The 20,685-nt window shown below is 44.0% G+C and overlaps 1 protein-coding gene across 1 annotated transcript in view; it reads right to left on the bottom strand.

Moving 5' to 3' along the window:
* Positions 1 to 20,685, bottom strand: part of LGR6 (leucine rich repeat containing G protein-coupled receptor 6) — a 214,234-nt gene that overhangs the window by 67,230 nt on the left and 126,319 nt on the right. Inside the window, exon 5 of the mRNA XM_014609405.3 lies at positions 5,107 to 5,322. Within this exon, the coding sequence (XP_014464891.3) occupies positions 5,107 to 5,322 (216 nt within the window). The remainder of the gene's footprint in view (positions 1 to 5,106; positions 5,323 to 20,685) is intronic.

Here is a 20,685-nt window from a genome sequence, read left to right as displayed (position 1 = left end):
CATTAGATTATTTGGATCGAGTTCAAAGTCCGACATGAACTGTGCTCCCCAGCTGCATCAGTGCTTGTTATGATCATCTCAGATGACGTAGGGAATTTCATGGCTTGGCCATAGCAAAACCATTCAGTTTCACAATTTTGCTGCACATCAATAGAAATATCAAATAATGGGACTAGTGCACATTCATATGGAATACTCCACACAACGGTATCCGCAATTAGACTCATCTGGTGGAGATCTAAGACCGACTGGGAATGACAATATCAGGGGGTTATATGGAGAGCTATTAATTTCTTCCACAGTTGCCAGAGATGGAAACTCACTTTTCCCCAGGCAAAGTGCTCAGTCCTCAGAGAGAAAAGGAGCTTTTGTAAGCTAAAAGTCTGATAAATGGAACCCAGATGTTCTAGGCAATATTGTTCTTAACAGTGATATATTGCACATGCCTGGCACCTTCTCCCAGAGGTTCCAAAGTGTCTCATGAAGGTGGGAATCATTACCCCTCCTGTATAGCTGGAAGAGCAGAGGCACAGAGAGATGATTTCAATACTTTTGTCATGTCATTGGAGCAGCTCAGGGTCTCAGAGACCCTCACTGTTTCCAATGACATGATTTGGAGTTGTCAGTGCCTCTGGAAGTCAGGGCCCAGATGTCTCAAGGTGGCTTCCAAATAGGCAGGCCTTGAAAATCAATGGACATTTTGAATAGGTCATTAGTAGAATTGGGAATAGAAACCAGGAGTCCTCACAGCCAGTCACCTGCTCTAGATGCTAAACCTCATTGAGGGCTCTGTCACCTCCCCAAGATAAATGCTGTAGGAGAAACAGACAGATGCTAGCATCTCCTTGGTTTAGCAGGTTCAGTGTTCCTGGTACATCACTAAGAGAAAAAGAATGCACAGGAAAAAGGAAGCAAATTATCTAACAATGAAGACGAGCTGAGTTGCACCAAAGCATCCTACAGGTCTCAGGGTAGCACTAAAGGGTGATGGCAATTGCACTAAGGGCTGTCTGATGCTTCGTCTCAGGTGCTGGCTCCTTAGGTCACTGCGGTCTTCATATCTAGACATGGGGCAAGTCCTTTCATGGACTAGAACCCAAGTGGTAGCAACACTAAGCTGACCAGCATTATGGTACTTCCCATGCTGACACATGATGGCAGGGAGAGCAGCTAATCCCTGACTTCACCCAAGTCCCACAGCCACATCTCCCTAGCCTGTAGAGGCCAAAGCATGCAGCATTTGCCTGGAGGTGAGTCTTAATGATTATGGGTAGGTGAGGTGGCTGTTCTGGTTTCCTCTGCCTAGTTCTGGTTGGCCTTTCATCCTGTCTGAACCAAAAAGCAACAGGGGCTGCCTGCAGGGTCACTCTGTGTGATGACAGTGAATTTAAGATCAGGCTTTCAATTCCACAGTAATAAATGGGTACCTTAGAAATCCTAGATTCAGGAGGTGCATTGTGGGGTTTAGGATGCTCTGCCACTTGAGCAGACTAAGGCTTGACTATTGAAATCTGTCATGCTGGTGAAAGGAATTCCCTTATGTGTATCTGACAGTGGACTGGCCCAAGCACTTTACTGAACCATAAAAGTGGTCCCTGAGAGGAGCATTGCAATGTGCCTCCCCACAACACCCAAGGACTCCTGCTCTCACCATAGCCTCTTGGCCACGAGTTCAAATCCAACACTAGGAAAAAAGGCAGCTGCTCATGTCACAGAGGTCTGACACAGGTTGGGTTTCCTCTGTGTAACATGACGCCCACAGTCTCAGTCCTGACTAACACTCACCCAGGTGTAGTCATGAGTAGTTTTGAAAGACAATTTTTGACCAGCCAATGACTTTCTGCCCCTGCTAGCTCAGATTCAGAGATGAGCATCTCAGTACCTTGTTCCCATCAGCCACCCATGCCAAGCAAGCCATCTCCATCCCACTGTCTATACTTTGCTAACACTCGGCACCAACACAGCCGCAGTTATCAGAGATGGCGAAGGGGTACAGCTAGTGGCCAAGCTTCATAGATTTCACAGCAGAGGGATTTACATGGGGCTCTGCAACCCTTGTTAGAAACTTGCAGCAGAAACGGATGGGAACAAAATCAGGGAATTCCTCAATGGGGGTGTAATTTATTAGCAGAAGATGAAGCCCCTAACTTGTTCCAGATTGAGGCTTGTATATTTTGATGTTGGTTCTTTCCATTGTTACTACACGATCAGCCATGTCTTTCCCAAAGGCCCAAGGTGTGTGCATCAGGAAAGCACATTCCCGCACCTGGGAAGGTCATGTCCTCAGCTATGAAACTGCTGATCAGTGGTGTCCATGAGTATTAATCAGACTATAAATGACAGCTTCCTCAGTACTCTTCCACATCTGCTTTTGGCTCCCCTCCCCCAGGTGCTTATTTTAATAACTCCCAGACTAGAAGAGTACTTAAGTTTATGACAGTGGCTAACCCATATTCTTTCCCTCCAGGTGCAAGTTTGTACACTCACACATGGCTGTATGCACACGAATTTTGCATGCTTGTAGGGGAAACTTCCTGAAAGCTTTACTGGCTGACTCAATGAGATTCTTTGTAGAGGTTTCAAAAAGTTTTATCTCTTCTGTGGTTGAGCGCAGAGCTAGGCAGCTTGTTGGTAGGAGCACTGGTTATGAGCTAACATTGGAAAAGTGTATCTACTTTGTGAGCATGGCAGAGATGTGTGTGGCTCGTTCTGTAAAACACTTGTGACCCCACAAAAACCCTGTATAGTGCCTGGTAGGAAGTTTCTTCCCACCCAAAGAATGGGATGTCCAATCTGAACAACAGAGTGCTTTCAAGACTGAAAAGTCAACTCGCACTCTGTGTTAGCTACTGAAGCCAAATGGAGATGGTGAGTTATGATTGTCTTGGGATGCCCTGGTAAAATGAGAACTTTTCTGGGTGAAAAAAAATGTTTTTTGGCAATTATCAAGTAGTTCTTAGAATTTCTTCTAAATAAGCCTTTAGAATAGGTGCCTTATAACACTTTGGAAAGTGTATTTTCCAAGCTTTTCTATAAGGTTTTGTAAGTACTTTTTATTTTGAGATCTAAGTAGTTGTTAGGTTCTCATGGAGTACCAAATGCCAGTGATACTTTACAGCCTGGTCACACGATGTGTGTTACCAGATCAGAAGGCATAAAAAGAGCCTGTAACTATGTCACACGTATGGGAGAATACTGGAACACTTGGCAATTACATTCAAACTTACTAATCAACCCTAAACAAAAAACTGCTAACTAATTTGCAGAGGTAAGCTTCCACTAGGAAGCTAAATAACATACAAGGCCCCAGTTAATGTAACAGATGCTACCCACTATGTAATTATAAAGACATTGGCTTGCCATATAATCACAGACTGTAGAGAATTTACTGTTTTTCACTGTCTATGGAATAAATATATCCCATTTGGGATGGCACTGTCATTGGAAGCAATATAATTCTTCTCAACTGTTCAATATCCTGTAGATGAGATGTTTATATTGCATGCTAAAATGAATATAGAAGATACCAAAGGGGTTTACATTTATTCCAAAGAACTACTAGTCAATCATTACATCTCTGTCTCTCATGCATACACACAGACAATCATGTGCGTGCATGCACACACATATGTACACACACTCATGCACACACATGCACAGACACACATGCATGCACACACATACACACACACTCACATGGGAAGGAATTCTATTTCCTTTTGGTTGTTTAAGTAGCAGTTTCTTAGTCTTCTAAGTGGCAGGTGGGGAACTCTGTTTCCCAAACATGGAGTCCTGCACACACAGAAAATGAGCACAAATCCTGGGCATAAAATAAAAGAGGAGGAGAATGGCCCTGCCAGGAAGCTGCAGACCTGGGTACAATGTCCCCCTCCCCTGGGCGAGGGGTTGTTCAGAGAAGCACTTGAAAGGGGCCTGGGTAATGTCTGATCTGTTGTGTGATGGTTACAGTTCTGTGGTAGAAAGTCGGAGACAATCAAATTGAAACTTCTTCTAGGCAAAGGAGGCTTGGAAACTGGGTCTCTAACTTCCTGTGTCAATGTGCAAAAGGAGTCTTGTGTTCTCTGCTTGGCTCTGCCACTGACTATATGTCCTTGGACAAGTCACATAAATTGCCTGTGCCATGGTTTCCTCACCTGTGCATGCCTACGAATATTAACTACACACCCTGTTATGCTGCTTTAAGATCCCCAGATAGAAAAGTATACAGCATAAGCAGCAATGATGCTCCTCAGGGTTTGGCAGTGGCGAGAAACACTGCTCAGCTCAGGGCCAGCTGCAAATGAAAGCTCTGCGTAGAGTTATAAGCAGTCACTTTTTGAATCATGTAGGAGATGCTCTTGCAGGTAGGGAGAGCCCATGTCAGTTCCCAGTGTACTCTTCCAAAAGGAAGTGCTAAACATGGCGCCCTAGCAGGCAATGTATAGACATGCCCTTATACATCCACACTCCTGGGTAACAGAATTGTCACCTGGGCATAAGTACTGAAAAGGCTACTTAGACCACTAAAAAACAGCCACTTAGATGATCCCGGGAAAATAGCATTCTTCCCATCGAACAGATACTAACTTTTGTTCTTCTTCTAAAACCAAAGCTAGTAAAAAAACTTTTCTTAAAATATCTTTCTGACAAATACCTTATTTTTTCCCCACCAATTGATTTAATTTTAAATCATATTGGTAGAGCTTTCCCATTAAAAAGCAAGAATCAGAAACTTGCATTTTTGGTAAAATAATTTGGTCCTTTTGGTTTGCAAAACCTGAAAATGTTTACACCCAACAAGTTTGGAAACATAATATTTTTTTTTTTATTAAAAAGTGGGGAAAAAAAGAGAAAAAAGAAAAAAATTACAACCTTGACAATTTCACACAAAAAAATTGGCATTTTTTTACCAGCTCTTGTCCAAGCACTGGTTGTTGCTATTTAAACTACCTTGTGTGGCAGCAGGAGAAAGACTTTTATCCTGATCGTTTTGGCCTAGTCACTAGTGGGTGACATCACTCACTACCTCACGTGTATTTATGCAGTCAATGCGTGACCCCTCAAGAAGCAGTAACTATAAATATACAGGAAGCAAAAAGAGCTTACAGCACCACGAGACTGCTGAGATTCTGGAAGGCATAGTCAGGAATGTGCCCGATCTGGTTGAGAGCCAGCGTCATGGCTTGCAGGGCTGGAAGGTTATTGAGAGCTTGGACAGGGATCTCCGTCAGAGCGTTATCATCCAGCCACAGGTGACGTAAGGATGGCAATCCCTCAAAGCTCTTCTCCGGCACCAGAGAGATAAGGTTTGCATCCAGGCGTCTGGGTGGGAGAAAAACAGGGTGGGGATTAATTTGAGATTTAACCAGGGTTACTTTGTGTGTCCATGTTATTATTTAAGTAGTTTCCAGGTTGCTGGTACAAGACAAACTGAAGGCCTGGAGACTGAGCTAGTCTGTAAAAATGAGTTAAAGCAAGGTAAGACATGGCATAAGGCTCCTGGCAGCAACAGCTCTGCAAACCTGATGGCCGGCCATTCTTCCTGACCCTCCTGGTCCTTTGTCCCCCTGCTGAGCCTGAAAACTGATGCCAATTCTGATGTTATTTTTAATAATAATAGAGTAAGACCCATCATCTTACTTCATACAGACCCAACACACAGCTCTCAACTAGACATGACTCAAAGGCCCAGATCCTCAAAAGTATTTAGGTTGGATCGATCCTTTGAGGATCCAGTCTGCAGTCACTGGTGTCCTTGAACATTTAATCTAGATACCCAAGAGTTTACCCACAAAACTAAAAGAAGCAAGAACCCAAGATCAAGGGTTAGATCTAATCTCATAATATGAGAAACTTTTCTGGTTGCCAAAAGTTTGGCTCTTCCATTTTACTCTCTCCCCAAGATTTGCTGCCTACTTTGTCAGCTGTTTGAAAGCTAAAGCAGGTTGGAAAATGAAACTTCTGCTCCATAGTAAATTCTGACATTTCAAAAGTTGTCTTCATACCAAATCAAAATTAAAAGACAACATTTTAAAATTTGCCAGGGGAAAAAAAAATCCAGAAAAAAACCTGATTTGGACGCATATAAACATCATCAAAATGTTTTGTTTTGACGATGTCAAAACAGCTTGCTTTGATAACGTGGAATCACTTTGTTGATTCACTATGAAAAAACTGCTTCATTTCATCAGTGTTTGAAACATCATAATTTAAAACAGGTTACAACTTAAATATTAAAATTAATATTTTTATGCACTGTAAAAGTTGAAATGGAACGAATCAAAACAACACAGCTGAACTGAAATACCTTTAGTGAAATGAATGGTTTCAACATTATTGAAATTAAGCAAGAAAATTAAAGGGAATCAACTCAATATTTTTAGTTAGAAAACTGTCAAAATTGATGCAGTGCTATGATATGGTTCATATTCTATGAAACTGCTCCACTGAATTTTTTCAGTCTGCTCTACCACCAGCTGTCTGGCTAAAATCAAGCTAGGACAATTATTTTTGTGACCAGATCTGCTGACAACTCCATGGCAAAGAGCTCACAATCATGTTCAAATCTCACTGTGGTTGCAGTAAGTTAAATTCATTTACCCATAATGGATAAATAGACTAGTTTGCAGTATCGTCCTGCCCAGAATGGTCTGTCTCACTGAAAAACAGGATGACCACGGACAAATCCTGCCTTAATAGATTCACAGATTGTAGAGTCAGAAGGGACAATTTATACCCCATTAAAAGTGTATATATAGTGTGTAAATCAGGGCAACGTATGGCACATTTTCTTGTAATAAAAATCCAAGAGACCAGAAAAATAAAACCTGCAGAAGCTTAGGATTTCATTAGACAGAAGCTAATGACCATTTTTCTTCAAGCATTTTGGGAAAATTATTTTTTTAAATCAAAATTAAAACTTTTGTGGAAAAAAGTGTATTTGGTTGAAATCGTCTTTTTTTTTCATCGAAAAGGAGAACAAAAGTATTGCTTGTAATGTTCTGCTTTTTTCTTTTTATTTACTAACGAATCTTATCAAATAAGAAATTTAATATTTAAAGATACATACAACCTCCTCAAATGTATATAAAGTCAGATATTTATCTTCCACCAACAGTGTTCCATTAGCTCACGTCAATGCCCACAGGAGTCTGGAGGGTTTTTTTCTTCTCTTTTTTCAGTCTCTGACAGTTCCTTTGTGTTTCAGTCGATGTGAAGCTTTTGTGTTTCCACGTCTCTATATAATAATTCACACATCCTTTTTCCTCAGCACCCTGCATGATACAAATCTCACGCATATTTACTTTGAAATTTTAAACGTATTCCAAATTTGTTCTTATGTGTTAGCTCATACAACTTGCACTTTTCTTCCGTATGCAAAAATATTTCTTCAACTTTTTGGTTTGGAGGTAGAAGATTTTGTTTTAACCACGTTCTAGGACTATCCACCGCATTTCTAAACAAGCCTCTTTTGTCCCTTCTACCCTGCAGAGCACTAACTTGGTAGGACAACTTTTCCATTACTAAAGCTTCCCGAATTTTTCAAAACAGTGATTTTAGGTGTGTCACCTCTCTTCCAGGCTTTTGCAACCGTAATTCTTGCTGCCACTAGAAGGTGAGTGATCAATTCCTTATGACTCTTACCTGCTGCAGCGTTTTCAGAAAGATTCAATAAGAACGCAAAGGGGTTATCTAATAGGCCTGTGCGAAGCAGCTAGTATTCGCTTCAGATTCGGCCGAGTTGGGGGACAGTGATTCAATTCGGTGATTCGAATCGCTGTCCTGATTCGATTCGGCCGAATCTCCGAATCAGCCAGGCCAGGCCCATCTCCCGCCCCTCTCCCAGCCTGGCAATGGCTGCCCTGCCTGCCCCAGCTCCCGGCACTTGGGGGAAAACAGCCCTGGCTCAGGGGGTGCTGCTGGGTGGGGAGCGATTCCCACTGCCCGACGCTGCATGGGGGGCTCTTCATGAGCCCCCTGAGCCCCCCAGCCCCTCACGGGTGCCCTGCCTGGGCCAGCTCCAGCCCTTTAAGAAACCCCCCCCCGAAGAAACCCCAGGACTCACCACTCCTGCCAGCAGGGGGCAATCCCTGCTACCCCCCCACTGCCCCGCCACGTGGGGGCTCTGCCATGAGCCTCCAAAGCCCCAAGGTTGCACCAGGAGTGGGGAGTCCTGGGGCTTTTATTCTTCTTAAAGGGCCAGAGCCCCAGCAGGCGAGGCAGCTGTGGGGGGGCCAGGGGAGCGAGGGGAGGGGTCAAGGGGGCTCATGCAGAGCCCCCCATGCAGCGTGGGCCAGTGGGGATCATCCCGTGCCTGGAGTACCTGGTGAGCACTGGGGCTTTTCTTTAAAGTACTGGGAGCTAGGGCAGGCAGGGGCAGCCATGGGGGAGCTGGGGGAGCAGGCAGGGGTCGGGGGAGCTGGGATAGTGGGGAGGGTCAGGGAGGCTAGCAGGGGTCCCCCCATGGTCCCCACCCCTGCCCCTAGTACTCACCAGGTCAGAGTGGCTGCAGCTCCCTGCTGCAGCCACCGAGGACTGTCCAAATCATCAAAGCTCTCCAAATCTTTGTCGAAGATTTAGAGAGCTTTGAATCAATTTGGACCTTTAAATTGGTCCCCTGATTCAATTTGGATTAGGAGATTCGGTCACCGAATCGGGCTGAATCTCCTCTGAATCGAATCAGCACCCGAAGCTTTGCACAGCCCTACTATCTAATTGGTGGCACCCTATTATTTCCATCACCAAATCTCCAAACTTCTAGATAGTCTGATTCTAGGGCACCTCCACCATATGTGGTAAAACCTCCCCAGCTAACTCCACACCTTCCAACCCTCCAACAATAAAGTCCTAAGCGCAAAGTCCTGCACTTAGGACAGAACAATCCCATGCACTGGTAAAGGCTGGGAGCTGACTGGCTGGGCAGCAGCTCATCGGAAAAGGACCTGGGGGTTACAGTGAACAATAAGCTGAATAAGAGCCAACAGTGTGCCATTGTTGCATACTAGGTTGCAATGGTAGGAGTGCTGCCAGTAGATCAAAGATCGTGATTTTTCCCTTCTAGTCAGCACTGGTGAGGCCACATCTGGAGCACTGTTTCCAATTTGGGCCTCCCGCTACAGAAAGGATGTGGACAAGTTGAAGAGAGTCGAAAGAAGGACAACAAAAATGGTTTGGGGGCTGGGGCACATGACTTATAAGGAGAGACTGAGGGAATTGGGTTTATTTAGTATAGAGAAGAGAAGACTGAGAGGGGATTTACTAGCAGCCTTCAACTACCTGATGGGCGGCTCCAAAGAGAATGGAGCTGGACTGTCCTCAGTGGTGGCAGGTGAGAGAACAAGGAGCAGTGGTCTCAAGTTGCAGCAAGGGAAGTTTAGGCTACATATTAGGAAAAACATCCTCACAAGGAGGGTAGTAAAAGCAGTGGAACAGGTTACCCAGAGAAGTTGTGGAATCTCCATCCTTGGAGGGTTTTAAGACCCGACTAGACAAAGTCTTGAGTGGGATGTTCTAGTTGGGAATGGTCCTGCTTTTAGCAGGGGGTTGGATTAGATGCAACCTCTTGAGGTTCCTTCTGTGTTATTCTCAAAAGACCAAGGAGTTAAACTTATAAAACGATAAAGTTGTTTATTCCGAGAGCTTTCTTAGCCTAGTCATCTGCTGTTCCCTCCTGCAATCCCCAGGCCAATGTAACAATTTATACATAGGCAGACAAGGTTCCTTGGGTGAATTTGATATCTTTTATTAGACCAACCCAACTATTTGGGTTGGTCTAATAAAAGATATCAAATTCACCCAAGGAACCTTGTCTGCCTATGTCCTTAGACCAACACGGCTACAACCTAAACCCCTACAATTTATACATAGCACTCTTAAATGTAGCCACACATCTTCCTCCTTTGCATATAACTTACCCCCATATAATACTAACATTGGCAGTTTAGTTCAACCCATAGCTAAAGCCCATTTTAACAGGTCTATATTAGTCTTTATGTTGCTTTCTAGCTCTAAGTGATCTTCTCAGTTTCTCTGCATTCTCAATCCCAATTGGTTCAGTTCCTGTTTGGTTTCCTCGTTCAGATGTTCTGTGTCGTTTTCAGTCTCCTCTATTGCGATGATCTTCCCAGGTCCCTTCCAGCCCTAACGTCTATGAAATCTATTGCTTCTTATTGCTTTGATGTTAGCTCTGTTTCCTTCAGTGAATCTTGTAATGCTGCTTCTTTTCTCCCCTTTCTGAGCTGCAAGTGTTGTCTGTTCCTTCTTAGCACATGTCCTTCTTGTATGACTACCTGATAGGATCTGGGAGCTACCTGATGGGAAACTAGTGCTTTTTGTTTCCAGGTTTGTCCATCTGAAATAAGCAGGACATCTTTGTTGTGCAGTAGTGTAACCTGGAACCTCTCTGGAACCCCTGTCATGTACCATTTTTGTTTGAGTTTGTTGAACTTTTTAAGTGTTTTCACATCTTGCTTTTCATTCGGATGAGCATCATCCACAAGATGTGGCAGCCTGGTTTTGAGTTTCCTGTTAAACAGCATTTCTGCTGGGGACAATCCATGTTTCATGGGTGTTGCCTTGTAATTTAAAATTGACAGGTAAACATCAGTGTGTGAATCTGTAGCTTTTTTCAACAATTTCTTCACTATTTGTACTCCATTTTCCACCAGACCATTGGATTGTGGGTATTTAGGACTTTTTGATGGAATCCATATTTGTTTTCAAACTCTTTAAACTCAAGACAGTTGAATTGAGGTTCACTGTGTGTTCTCACAATTTGTGGAATCCCATGTCTAGCAAAAATTGATTTCACATGAGTTATGACATGGTTTGCTGTTGTGCTTGTAAGCAATGCAATTTCAGTAGAGTGAGAATAATAATCCAGCACTAATACATTTTCATGCATGCATGAATAAGTCAATGCCCACTTGATACCATGGAGCTATCCTCCATGACCATCATGGGTTTTCTTTGCACTGATCTGTACTTTAGGTATGTTGTACAAGCCTTTACAGCATCTTCTATGCCATTACTATGTTGGGCCAATATAGAGAGCACCCCTTGCTCTCCTTTTGCATTTTTCAATGCCTAGATGCTCCTCATGTATTTTGTTTAACATGTCTTTCTTTAGCAATGCTGGAACAACAAGTTGTGAGCCTTTGAACAAAATGCCATCCAGTACTGACAGCTCTTCCTTGAACTGAGAGTAGGACTAGGTGTATGCTTTCTAGGCCAACCAGACCAAATAGCTGTTATCACTTTTTGCAATGTAGTGTCTTGAGCAGTAGTTTTTGCAATTAGCGCCCACATTTTATCTGTGACAGAAATCACTCTTTTAATTAGATTAACATGTACCCTGTCTGAGTCTGGAATACTGTCATTTTCTGTTGTGTCCTATGCTTTGGGCAACATATCTGCAATAAGCTATGTCATTTTCCTGGTGTGTACTGTATGATCATACATTTGCAGTTGAAAGAAAAGTCTCTGTAATCTAGGTGGCATGTCTGATAGCCCTTTCTTTGCTATAGTTACCAAAGGTTTATGATCAGTGTCACCTATCACAGGCTTCCCATACATGAATATATGACATTTCTTCCAGCGATATACCAGAGCTAAACTTTCTTTCTCAATTTATGCATATAGACACTCTGACTTAGAGAGTGCCCTAGATGCATATGCTATGGGCCTCCAGCTATTCCCATGTTTCTGAAGTAAAGCTGCTCCAATGCCTTCTTTAGAAGCATCTGTTGACAATTTAATGGGTCTTTTAGGGTCATACTATTTTAGTACCGGAGCTTTCACTATTTTTTTGCTTCAAGTTTTTAAATTCAGCTTCATGTTCATGTTCCCATGTCCACTGAGCATTCTTTTGTAGGAGTGATCTAAGGTGTTTGGTCTGCTCTGCTAAATTAGGTACATATTTCCCTACAAAATTGATTATTCCCAGTAATCTTTGCACTCCTTCCTTATCTGTAGGGGGTGGCATATTTGTAACAGCTTTAACCCTTGCAGGATCGATTTGCACCCCTTTTGCAAAGAGTTTTTTCTCCCAGATACGTTATTTCTTTGACCCTGAATTTTGCATTTTTGTTTGCTTTAGTTTCAAACGTGCTCTGCAAGCTTTCTAGAGCTTTTCTTAGCCTCGTCATGTTCTTTCACAGTATTTCCCCAAACTAATACATCATCAATATAAACTATAGTTCCATCAAGACCTTCAAAAATTTGTTGCACCTCTCCGTGAAATACTTCAGATGCAGAACACAGTGCAAAAGGAAGCCTATGAAAGCAATCCCTTCCAAAGGGCATATTGAAAGTACATACTCTAGTGATATTCTTTTCTAGGGAAACTTGCCGAAACCCGAGATGCATCCAAAGTGGAGAAATATTTAGCTTCTGCCATGTTGTCAAAAACCTCTTCACTGGTAGGAATGGGAAAATGCTCCCTTTTGATGTACCTCTTCATTTGCTTAGAATCTAGACACAATCTCAAGGATTCATCCTTTTTTTTCCTATTATGACCAATGAATGAACCCAAGCAGTTGGTTGCTCAATTTTTTCTATTATGTCCATGTTAACTAATCTATCCGATTCCTTTTTCAGTTTCTCCCTTAGTACAAGGGGAACATTTCTTGGAGCATGTATGGTGGGAGTACTTGGTTCTCTTAATTCTATCTTGTACTCAGTTGATAGTTTCCCTATCCCTCGAGACACATCATAAAACTCTTCCTCTCTGTTCTTGCTTTCTAGTCCTTCAATCACATCCATTCTCTTAATGAAACCTAGAGTTTTACATGTTCACAACCCAATAATTGTTACTAGCTTTTCCAGGACTGTTACACACTGAATTTTTACTATATTACCTTTGTGTCTAACATGCACAAACACCCTTGGTTGCAATCATGTTCCTATTATATGCTCTAAGTCTCACTTTCTTATACTCATAGTACAGAGATTTTTCATTTTTTGAATAATGTATTCTGGTATTACATTGACCTGTTTAAAAGTTACCATTAGTCCATCGTTGCCCAGGGTGATTGTCCAATCCTCAGAAGAATGAACTTCTTGCATTGTTCCAATCAGGAATTCTCCCTCTTCCTTATTGCACAGAGCATGCACCTGCTTTTCCTTGTGTTGTATCCTGTTCCTTTCTGCAAACTATTGCAAAGTGATTGAATTTTTTGAATTTGTTGCAGCACTTACTAAATGCAGGGCATTGCACGGGTTTGTGGTAACCCCACAGCATCTGCAGCTGACCACTGTTTCTTTAAGCAACTCTTCGGCCTCTGCTTGCCTGCTTCATAGTGAGGTCCTCCCTTCTGTATTGTTTGTGTATTGCCTTAGGCTTTTGCAGTCTTGTAATCCTGTGTAGCTCAGCTTGTTCTGTTTTTTCCTCCAGTTTCTGCAGCCTGACATTCGTTATTTGAGCCACTGGCACATTTTAACTGCCTTTTCCAAATTGAGCTCAGGATCCTCTAGCAGTCTTTTCCTGAGGCTTGCATCCCTTATACCTAATACTATTTGGTCTCTGATCATGGGCTCTTTTAGGTCTTCAAAGTTGCATGCTTGGCTCAGCAGTCTGAGGTCTTTGATAAATTCCTTTATTGTCTCACATTCTTTCTGCTATCTCATGTGGAAATTACACCATTCAAAGGTTTCATTTTGTTTGGGTATACAATATTCCTCAAACATTTTTATTATTGTGCCGTAGCTTTTCTGTTCTGCTTCTGACAGTTGTAGGCTATTATAAAGAAGTAGAGCTTCCGGGCCTGCTATATTTTAAAAAATAGCTACCTGAGTGGATCTTCCTTTCTGTAGCTCCACTGACTGTCATATATAAAGTGAAGCTCTGCTTAAATTTCTTCCAGTTTTCTGCTGTATTATTAGACAGCTATATACTAGACAAGAGTATATAGTTCATTCCTGGATGACCTATATACTCTGGAAACTCTTCAGGGCAAGGACTGTCTCTTACTATGTATGTATTGCTACTAACACAACACAGCCTTGTCCTTAATTTGAGCCTGTAAGTGCTTCTCTGATGCCAGCAGGGGTTTGGGTTGTAGCCGTGTTGGTCTAAGGACATAGGCAGACAAGGCTCCTTGGGTGAATTTGATATCTTTTATTAGACCAACTCAAATGGTTGGAGAATAGTTATTAAGCAAGCTTTCGGGTTCAAAAACCCTTCGTCAGGCTAAGGAAGTTTCAGCAATTGGTGTGTGCTCTTCCTGGATGGAATGAAAATGCCAGTGGCTTCTCAGCAGCCTGAGGTTTTTTTACTGCATTACTGAGAATATCCTGCAAATCTGTATTCCCTTCACTTCCCCCCAAATTCACTACTGAAAATCCAAGCTGTCATGGTGAAAGTCTGGGTTATGGCAACCTGTGTCCACATCTGTCTGCTGCTTACCTCACCACAGGATACCATCTAGAGGGCTGTGTGATTGGCAGTTCTGTTGCCATGAGAAAAGAGAGACTAGCTGGTAAATGCCAGGCGTATAAACCGGCCCCGTCTATTCTAGAGAATGCTGACCGCGTCCCTGCTCAAAATCAGGTTAGGTGCCTTGAACTGATTCAGTTCTCAGCAAGGTCAGTGGACGCCTTTCAGCTGACTGGAGTGAGCTGAATCAGAAGAAGCTAGAATAGCAGCCTTAGCTAAAGCTATTCCATGGTTCATCATCGGCAGCCATCAGTCTTGGGAGACCATGGAGATTGGGCCATGGAGATTGTGCCTATGGTTACTAAACTGACAATCAGGCATTGGGACAGATTACAGAAAAGTGGTGTTTCTACAGCATCCAGCACATTGCAGTCCCAACCTTAACTGGCTTTTCTGGGCACTTTTGCAACACAATTGCAGAATTATAATAACTGCTCTGACAAGCTGTCAGTCTTGCTCCCATTTCAAATTGCCCTTGGTTTGTTTAACTGTTCCTCAGAGGAGTACCTAGCTAGTGCTTTCTGGAAACACTGTGTATTCTCTAATACTAGCAGCAGATTTGGGGCTCATTAATTATGATGTTTTCAGACAGTCCTCCTCTCTGGTAAGGAGAAAAGCCAAAGTTTCTAGCACAGAGAAGTTAGTAATTATATCAATTAAACTAAACAAAAACCGACCTAACAGTTCTTTTCTTTCTTCAGCATGAGGCTCTGGCTCCTTAAAGTGTTTTCTATTATGATTTATACCTAAGATAATTGAGCAGATTAGAAAGTAAATAGGATCGCACAGGCCAGGGCTGGTTTCTTTAGTTTCCAAGGAGACATTTTAATCTTCATTTCACAAATCACTTAGTTGGTTTTCCTTGCAGATATTAACTCCTTTGTTGCCAATAGAAGGGATTTCCCTTCATTGAGTTGTCAGGGGCATTTGGAATGGGTGATCAAAGCAATAGTGGTTTACTACAAGCTGGAAAGAGCCAATCAGTTATATAGTCTGTCCCCAATAGCCAGCGGCATTGCTCATGTTGGCCAGGATTTACAACTGACTAATGATTTTTGGTGCCTATCTGAAGCATCTTACAAAGGTCTGATTTTTGCAAAATGCATAATATCTTCACCCTTAAAATCAGGACACTTTTTAAATTTGCATGGCAATATACATACAAGTCACTTGAAAACATGCAGCCGTAATGGTAGCACTCAAGACCACCATAGATGGAGGATTTTCCACCTGTCTAATCAGCAAAAAAAGAAAATTGCAAAAGCAATGCATTGATTTCACTAGTCCCTATGCAGTTTTTCTATATGGTTGCTTAGGGGCGGATCCAGAGGGGTGGAAGTGCCACAGCTGGACCCCCACTTTCAGACCACACTATGGGAACAGCAGGTGGGAAATTTTTAAGTCCCTGAAGCAGGTAAGAATCCCCCCCCCCTTCCCTTCCATGATTAGCAGTACATCCCCTCCGCTTCCCTCCCAGTCCCCGCTCCCCATTGTCTTTGCTGTCTCCAGTTGACCCCGGATGGAGGTAGGGATCCAGACCTGCCCAATCCCCATTCCAGACAGGCCACACAGGGAACTGCACTCAGCTGTGGACAGTGGCAACAACAGAAGGCTTCCCTGTCCCTGCCTGGTACCTCTGGATGTTCCCTGCCAGCATGGGAGTAGGCTTAGGGAAGGGGAAATTGCCCACTACTGCTGTCCCCAGCTGAGTCCGGCTCCCCACACAGCATGGCTGGAGTGGGGCAGGAGATGCTCTGGAGCTCAGCCAGAGACAGCAAGAGCAACAAGCAGGGGAGTGAGGCAATGGGAAGGGAAGAGAAGGGACATGCCACTGAGCATGGAGAGGAAAGGAGGGCATGCAGGAATGTAACATTTTTGGCTGCAGGTTACAGAACTGGGATTTATCAAGCAGCAAACTATATTATCATGAAACCACTGGAATGTGTGTATCATGAAACCACTGGAATGTGTGACGTGTCCAGGTAAAGCTAGATTCCCATCCCCTAATTCTTGTGGGGTGGCCCTTTTCTCTGCAAATGGTACCCTAGTGGACTCCAAGTTGAACATGAGCCGGCAGTGTGACGAAGCCATCAGAAAAGCCAATGGCACTTTATCGTGCATCAGCAGATGCATGACAAATAGGTCCAGGGAGGTGATACTTCCCCTCTATAGGGCGTTGGTCAGACCGCAGTTGGAGTACTGCGTGCAATTCTGGGCGCCACACTTCAAGAAGGATGCGGATAACCTGGAGAGGGTACAGCGAAGGGCAATTCGTATGGTCAAGGGCCTGCAGACCAAGCCCTACGAGGAGAGACTAGAGAAACTGGACCTTTTCAGCCTCCGCAAGAGAAGGTTGAGAGGCTGCCTATAAGTTCATCACGGGGGCACAGAAGGGAATTGGTGAGGATTTATTCACCAAGGCGCCCCCGGGGGTTACAAGAAACAATGGCCACAAGCTAGCAGAGAGCAGATTTAGACTGGACATTAGGAAGAACTTCTTCACAGTTCGAGTGGCCAAGGTCTGGAACGGGCTCCCAAGGGAGGTGGTGCTCTCCCCTACCCTGGGGGTCTTCAAGAGGAGGTTAGACGAGTATCTAGCTGGGGTCATTTAGACCCAGCACTCTTTCCTGCTTATGCAGGGGGTCGGACTTGATGATCTATTGAGGTCCCTTCCGACCCTAACATCTATGAATCTATGAATCTAACAGGAGTGAGGGGTTACAGGAGTGAGTCTGCATTATTTAATGCCTTTTTTACTTCAATTTTCACTAATAGGGGCAACTACCAGATGATGAGTACAGTTGGTGGCAAAGACAGGGAAGGAGACAAGCATCTTAGACTAGTACAAGAACAGATCAGAGATTACTTAGAGAAGGAAGATGCTTTCAAGTCAGCAGGGCTGGATGGGATGCACCCCAGGGTACTTAAGGAATTGCTGGAGGCAATTTTAGAGCCATTAGCTAGCCACTTGAAGAGCTCATGGAGATCAGGTGAGGTGCTGGATGATTGAAAAAGGGCAAATATAGCGCTCTTTAAGAAAGGGAAGGAGGAGGATCTGGGTGATTATAGACCAGTCAGCCTGACCCCAATACATGTAAAAGTCACGGAGCTGGTCCTCAAGGAATCTGTTATGAAGCACCCTAGGAGAACAGGGTGGATCAGGAACAGCCGGCATGGATTTATCTGACCAGCTTGATTTCTTTCTATGATATGGTGACAGGCTTGTGGATGGGGGGTGAGGAAGAGCAGTAGGTGTGATATAACTTGACTTTAGCAAGGCTTTTGACACTGTCTGCCACAACATTCTCGTTGACAAACTAAGGAAATCATCTCTTCTTCTCTTTCGCAATCCCTCACAATCGAGGACGATTATCTTCCATGATTGTCTTATTTGTGTGACCGAAGGTGGCTGATCAGCCCTATCTGGGATCAACAGACTTTACTGCAGCTCAGATATGTGTTTCTGTGTGGGCTGGGTGGCCCTGGATTTTTCATTTGGTCTGTGACATGCTGTTTCTGCTGCTCCTGCTTTTCCATCTCCTGTTGTTGTCGTGAGGTTTCAAAATACCGAGATCCCTGCAACAGACTCCTCCTGCATTTGGGGTGGTCCTGGGTGATAGTCTCCCATGAGTTGACATCAATGCTGCATTTTTTTAAGTTGGCATTGAGAATGTCCCTGAAGTGCTTTCTCTGCCCTCCTCTTGAGCGCACACCTTTGCTGAGCTGAGAGAATAAAACTTGCTGCAGGAGTCTGGAGTCAGACATCCAGATGACATGGCTGGCCCAACCAAGTTGATGCCAAATGATCATTGTCTCAGTGCTCATAGTGCTTGCTTGCAGGAGGATGCCAACATTGGTGTCTCTCTCTTCCCACTGGATTCAGAGGATCTTCCACAGGCAGTGTTGATGGTACCTGTGACAGCGGGTCCTCATGAGGCCGGTCATAGTGTCGGCCTGTCCACCTGCCTAGGGCAGTCTGCCCTCCTTTTCCTTCCATGTCTTGATGAAAATTACCTGTTATAAAATACGGGAGGCTGCCCATTAAGTGCCCCAATGCCTAGGGCTTTATACACGGCTCTGACCTTCCCTATACCATGTCCCATGCCTTGCAGATGGCATCCAGATTACCATCGCAGCCCCTAACTTCATCCACTCTCATTGGGCTCTGTTCCCCTCACTCATACTGGGCTCCTTGCCCCTCATACACGCTTGGGCTCTTAGTCACTAGGCTCCTTGTCTCTCGCTAGGCTCCATGCCCCTCACACACACTCTGGGCTCATAACCTCTGGGCTCCTTGCCTCTCGCTAGGCTCCATGCCCCTCGCTAGGCTCCATGCCCTTTCCAGACTCTGGGCTCCTTGTCCCACTCTGGACTCCCTTGGTCCTGCTGACCTTCTTGCTGGGTTACCCACTCGGTTGTGAGGGTTGGGGCTATAAGGTGCCTCGTACTCACCTATCATTAGGGAGGCAACTGGTGTGCAATTTCCTGGGGACCACCCCACCCCAGGCAGCCCCACCACACCATCCTACCCTAGTATGATTTTTTTTTGGTCATTCTCCAGAACCAGGATCTTCCATCTTCCCCATACCTCCTTCTCTGTACCTCCAAGATGTTATGTGAGCAGCAGCTCCAGCCAAGTGATGTTCTCCCTATGGCTGCAGCCAGCAAACTGCTGCTCTGCTGCTCAAAGCCTGCTCTTATATGTAGCAGCTGGTCCCACTTCCCAATCAGGTGGCCTCCTGTTGGCCATGTGACTCCTGATTGGGAGTGCAGCCACCTGCAGGATGCTCTGTTGTTTACTCTAGCCCTTAAAGTGGAAGTCACCAAAGATGCACTGCCACAGTACCTCTCCAATAACTTTAGATGTCTCCTGTACATTGTCCATGACTCAGCTCTGCACAACAAGGTGGGGATCACAACTGCTTGATAAACCATGAGCTTGCTTTCAGATCTGATGTTGTAATCTTCAAACACCTGTTTCTTCAGGCATCGAAAGGCTGCACTTGCCTATTTGAGGCAATTTGGATTTCTTCATCAATGTTAGCCTTCTGTTTGAGATGGCTTCCAAGATCTGGGAAATATTCAGTGTTCTTCAGAGTCTCACTGTGGATCTCAATTACCAGAGCTGGAGACTGTTCATTAGGAGCTTGTCAGTGGAGGACCTTAGTTTTCCAAATATTAAATGTCATTCCCATTTTCTTGTATGCCTTGGTAAAGACATTGACGATTGCCTGAAGGCCTGAAGTGAGTGCACACTACAGCATCAGCAGTGGAGCTCAATGATTGGAGTTGGGGTGGTCTCGATTTTGGCTTGGAACTAAGGAAATACAGACTAGACGAAAGTACTGTAAAGCAGATACATACCTGGTTGGATCATTGTGCTCAATCAGTAGTCATCAATGTCTAGGTGGGAGGAGGTATTAAATGGGGTAATCCAAGGGTTCTGTCCTGTGTCCAATATTGTACAACATCTTCATTAATGATTTGTATGATAGGATTGAGTTCATGCTCAACAATTTTTTGGATGACACCAAGTTAGGTGAAGGGGCAGACACTCTAGATGGTAGGGCTAGGATCCAGAATAACCTGGACAGACTGGAGAAATGATCCAGAATCAATTTGATGAAATTCAACATGACAAATGCAAAGCCCTGCACTTGGGACAGAATAACTGCATGCACAAATACAGAATGTGGACAATTGGCTAGGCTGCAGTATTGCAGAGAAAGACCTGGGGGTTACAGTGGTCCATAAGCTGAATATGAGCCAACATTGTGCTTTTGTTGCAAAAGAAGCCAGGGCATACTGGGTTTTATTAACAGTAGTATCACTTGCAAACCGAGGGAAGTGATTCTTCCTCTCTATTCAGCTCTGGCAAGGCCTTATCTGGTGTACTATGTTCACTTTTGGGCCCCACCTTATAAGAAGGATTTAGACAGATCAGAAAAAGTCTAGCACAGAATGACAAAAATTATTAAGGGTCTGGAAAGCATGACCAGTAGCATAACTAGGGTGGGATGAGTGGGGCACCAGTGCTGGGTACTACTAGGAGGGGGCACCAGAATTACTCCCCTCTGTAGTCTTTGCCATGGCTCACTACTTCAATAGATACTGTGAAAGGACAAACACAGAGCAGTATAGAAGTGAAGCGAGTGATCTGAATACAAAAGGTGGGAAGCGAGAGGAAGGAAGGGCAGTGCTGGGAGAGGAAAACAAGCAAAGAATGCATAGGAACTAATATACTAAAAACT

The sequence above is a fragment of the Alligator mississippiensis genome, chromosome 14 (assembly GCF_030867095.1).
Source record: "Alligator mississippiensis isolate rAllMis1 chromosome 14, rAllMis1, whole genome shotgun sequence".
NCBI classification, from domain to species: Eukaryota; Metazoa; Chordata; order Crocodylia; family Alligatoridae; genus Alligator; species Alligator mississippiensis.
This window is presented reverse-complemented; position numbering and strand designations above follow the sequence as displayed.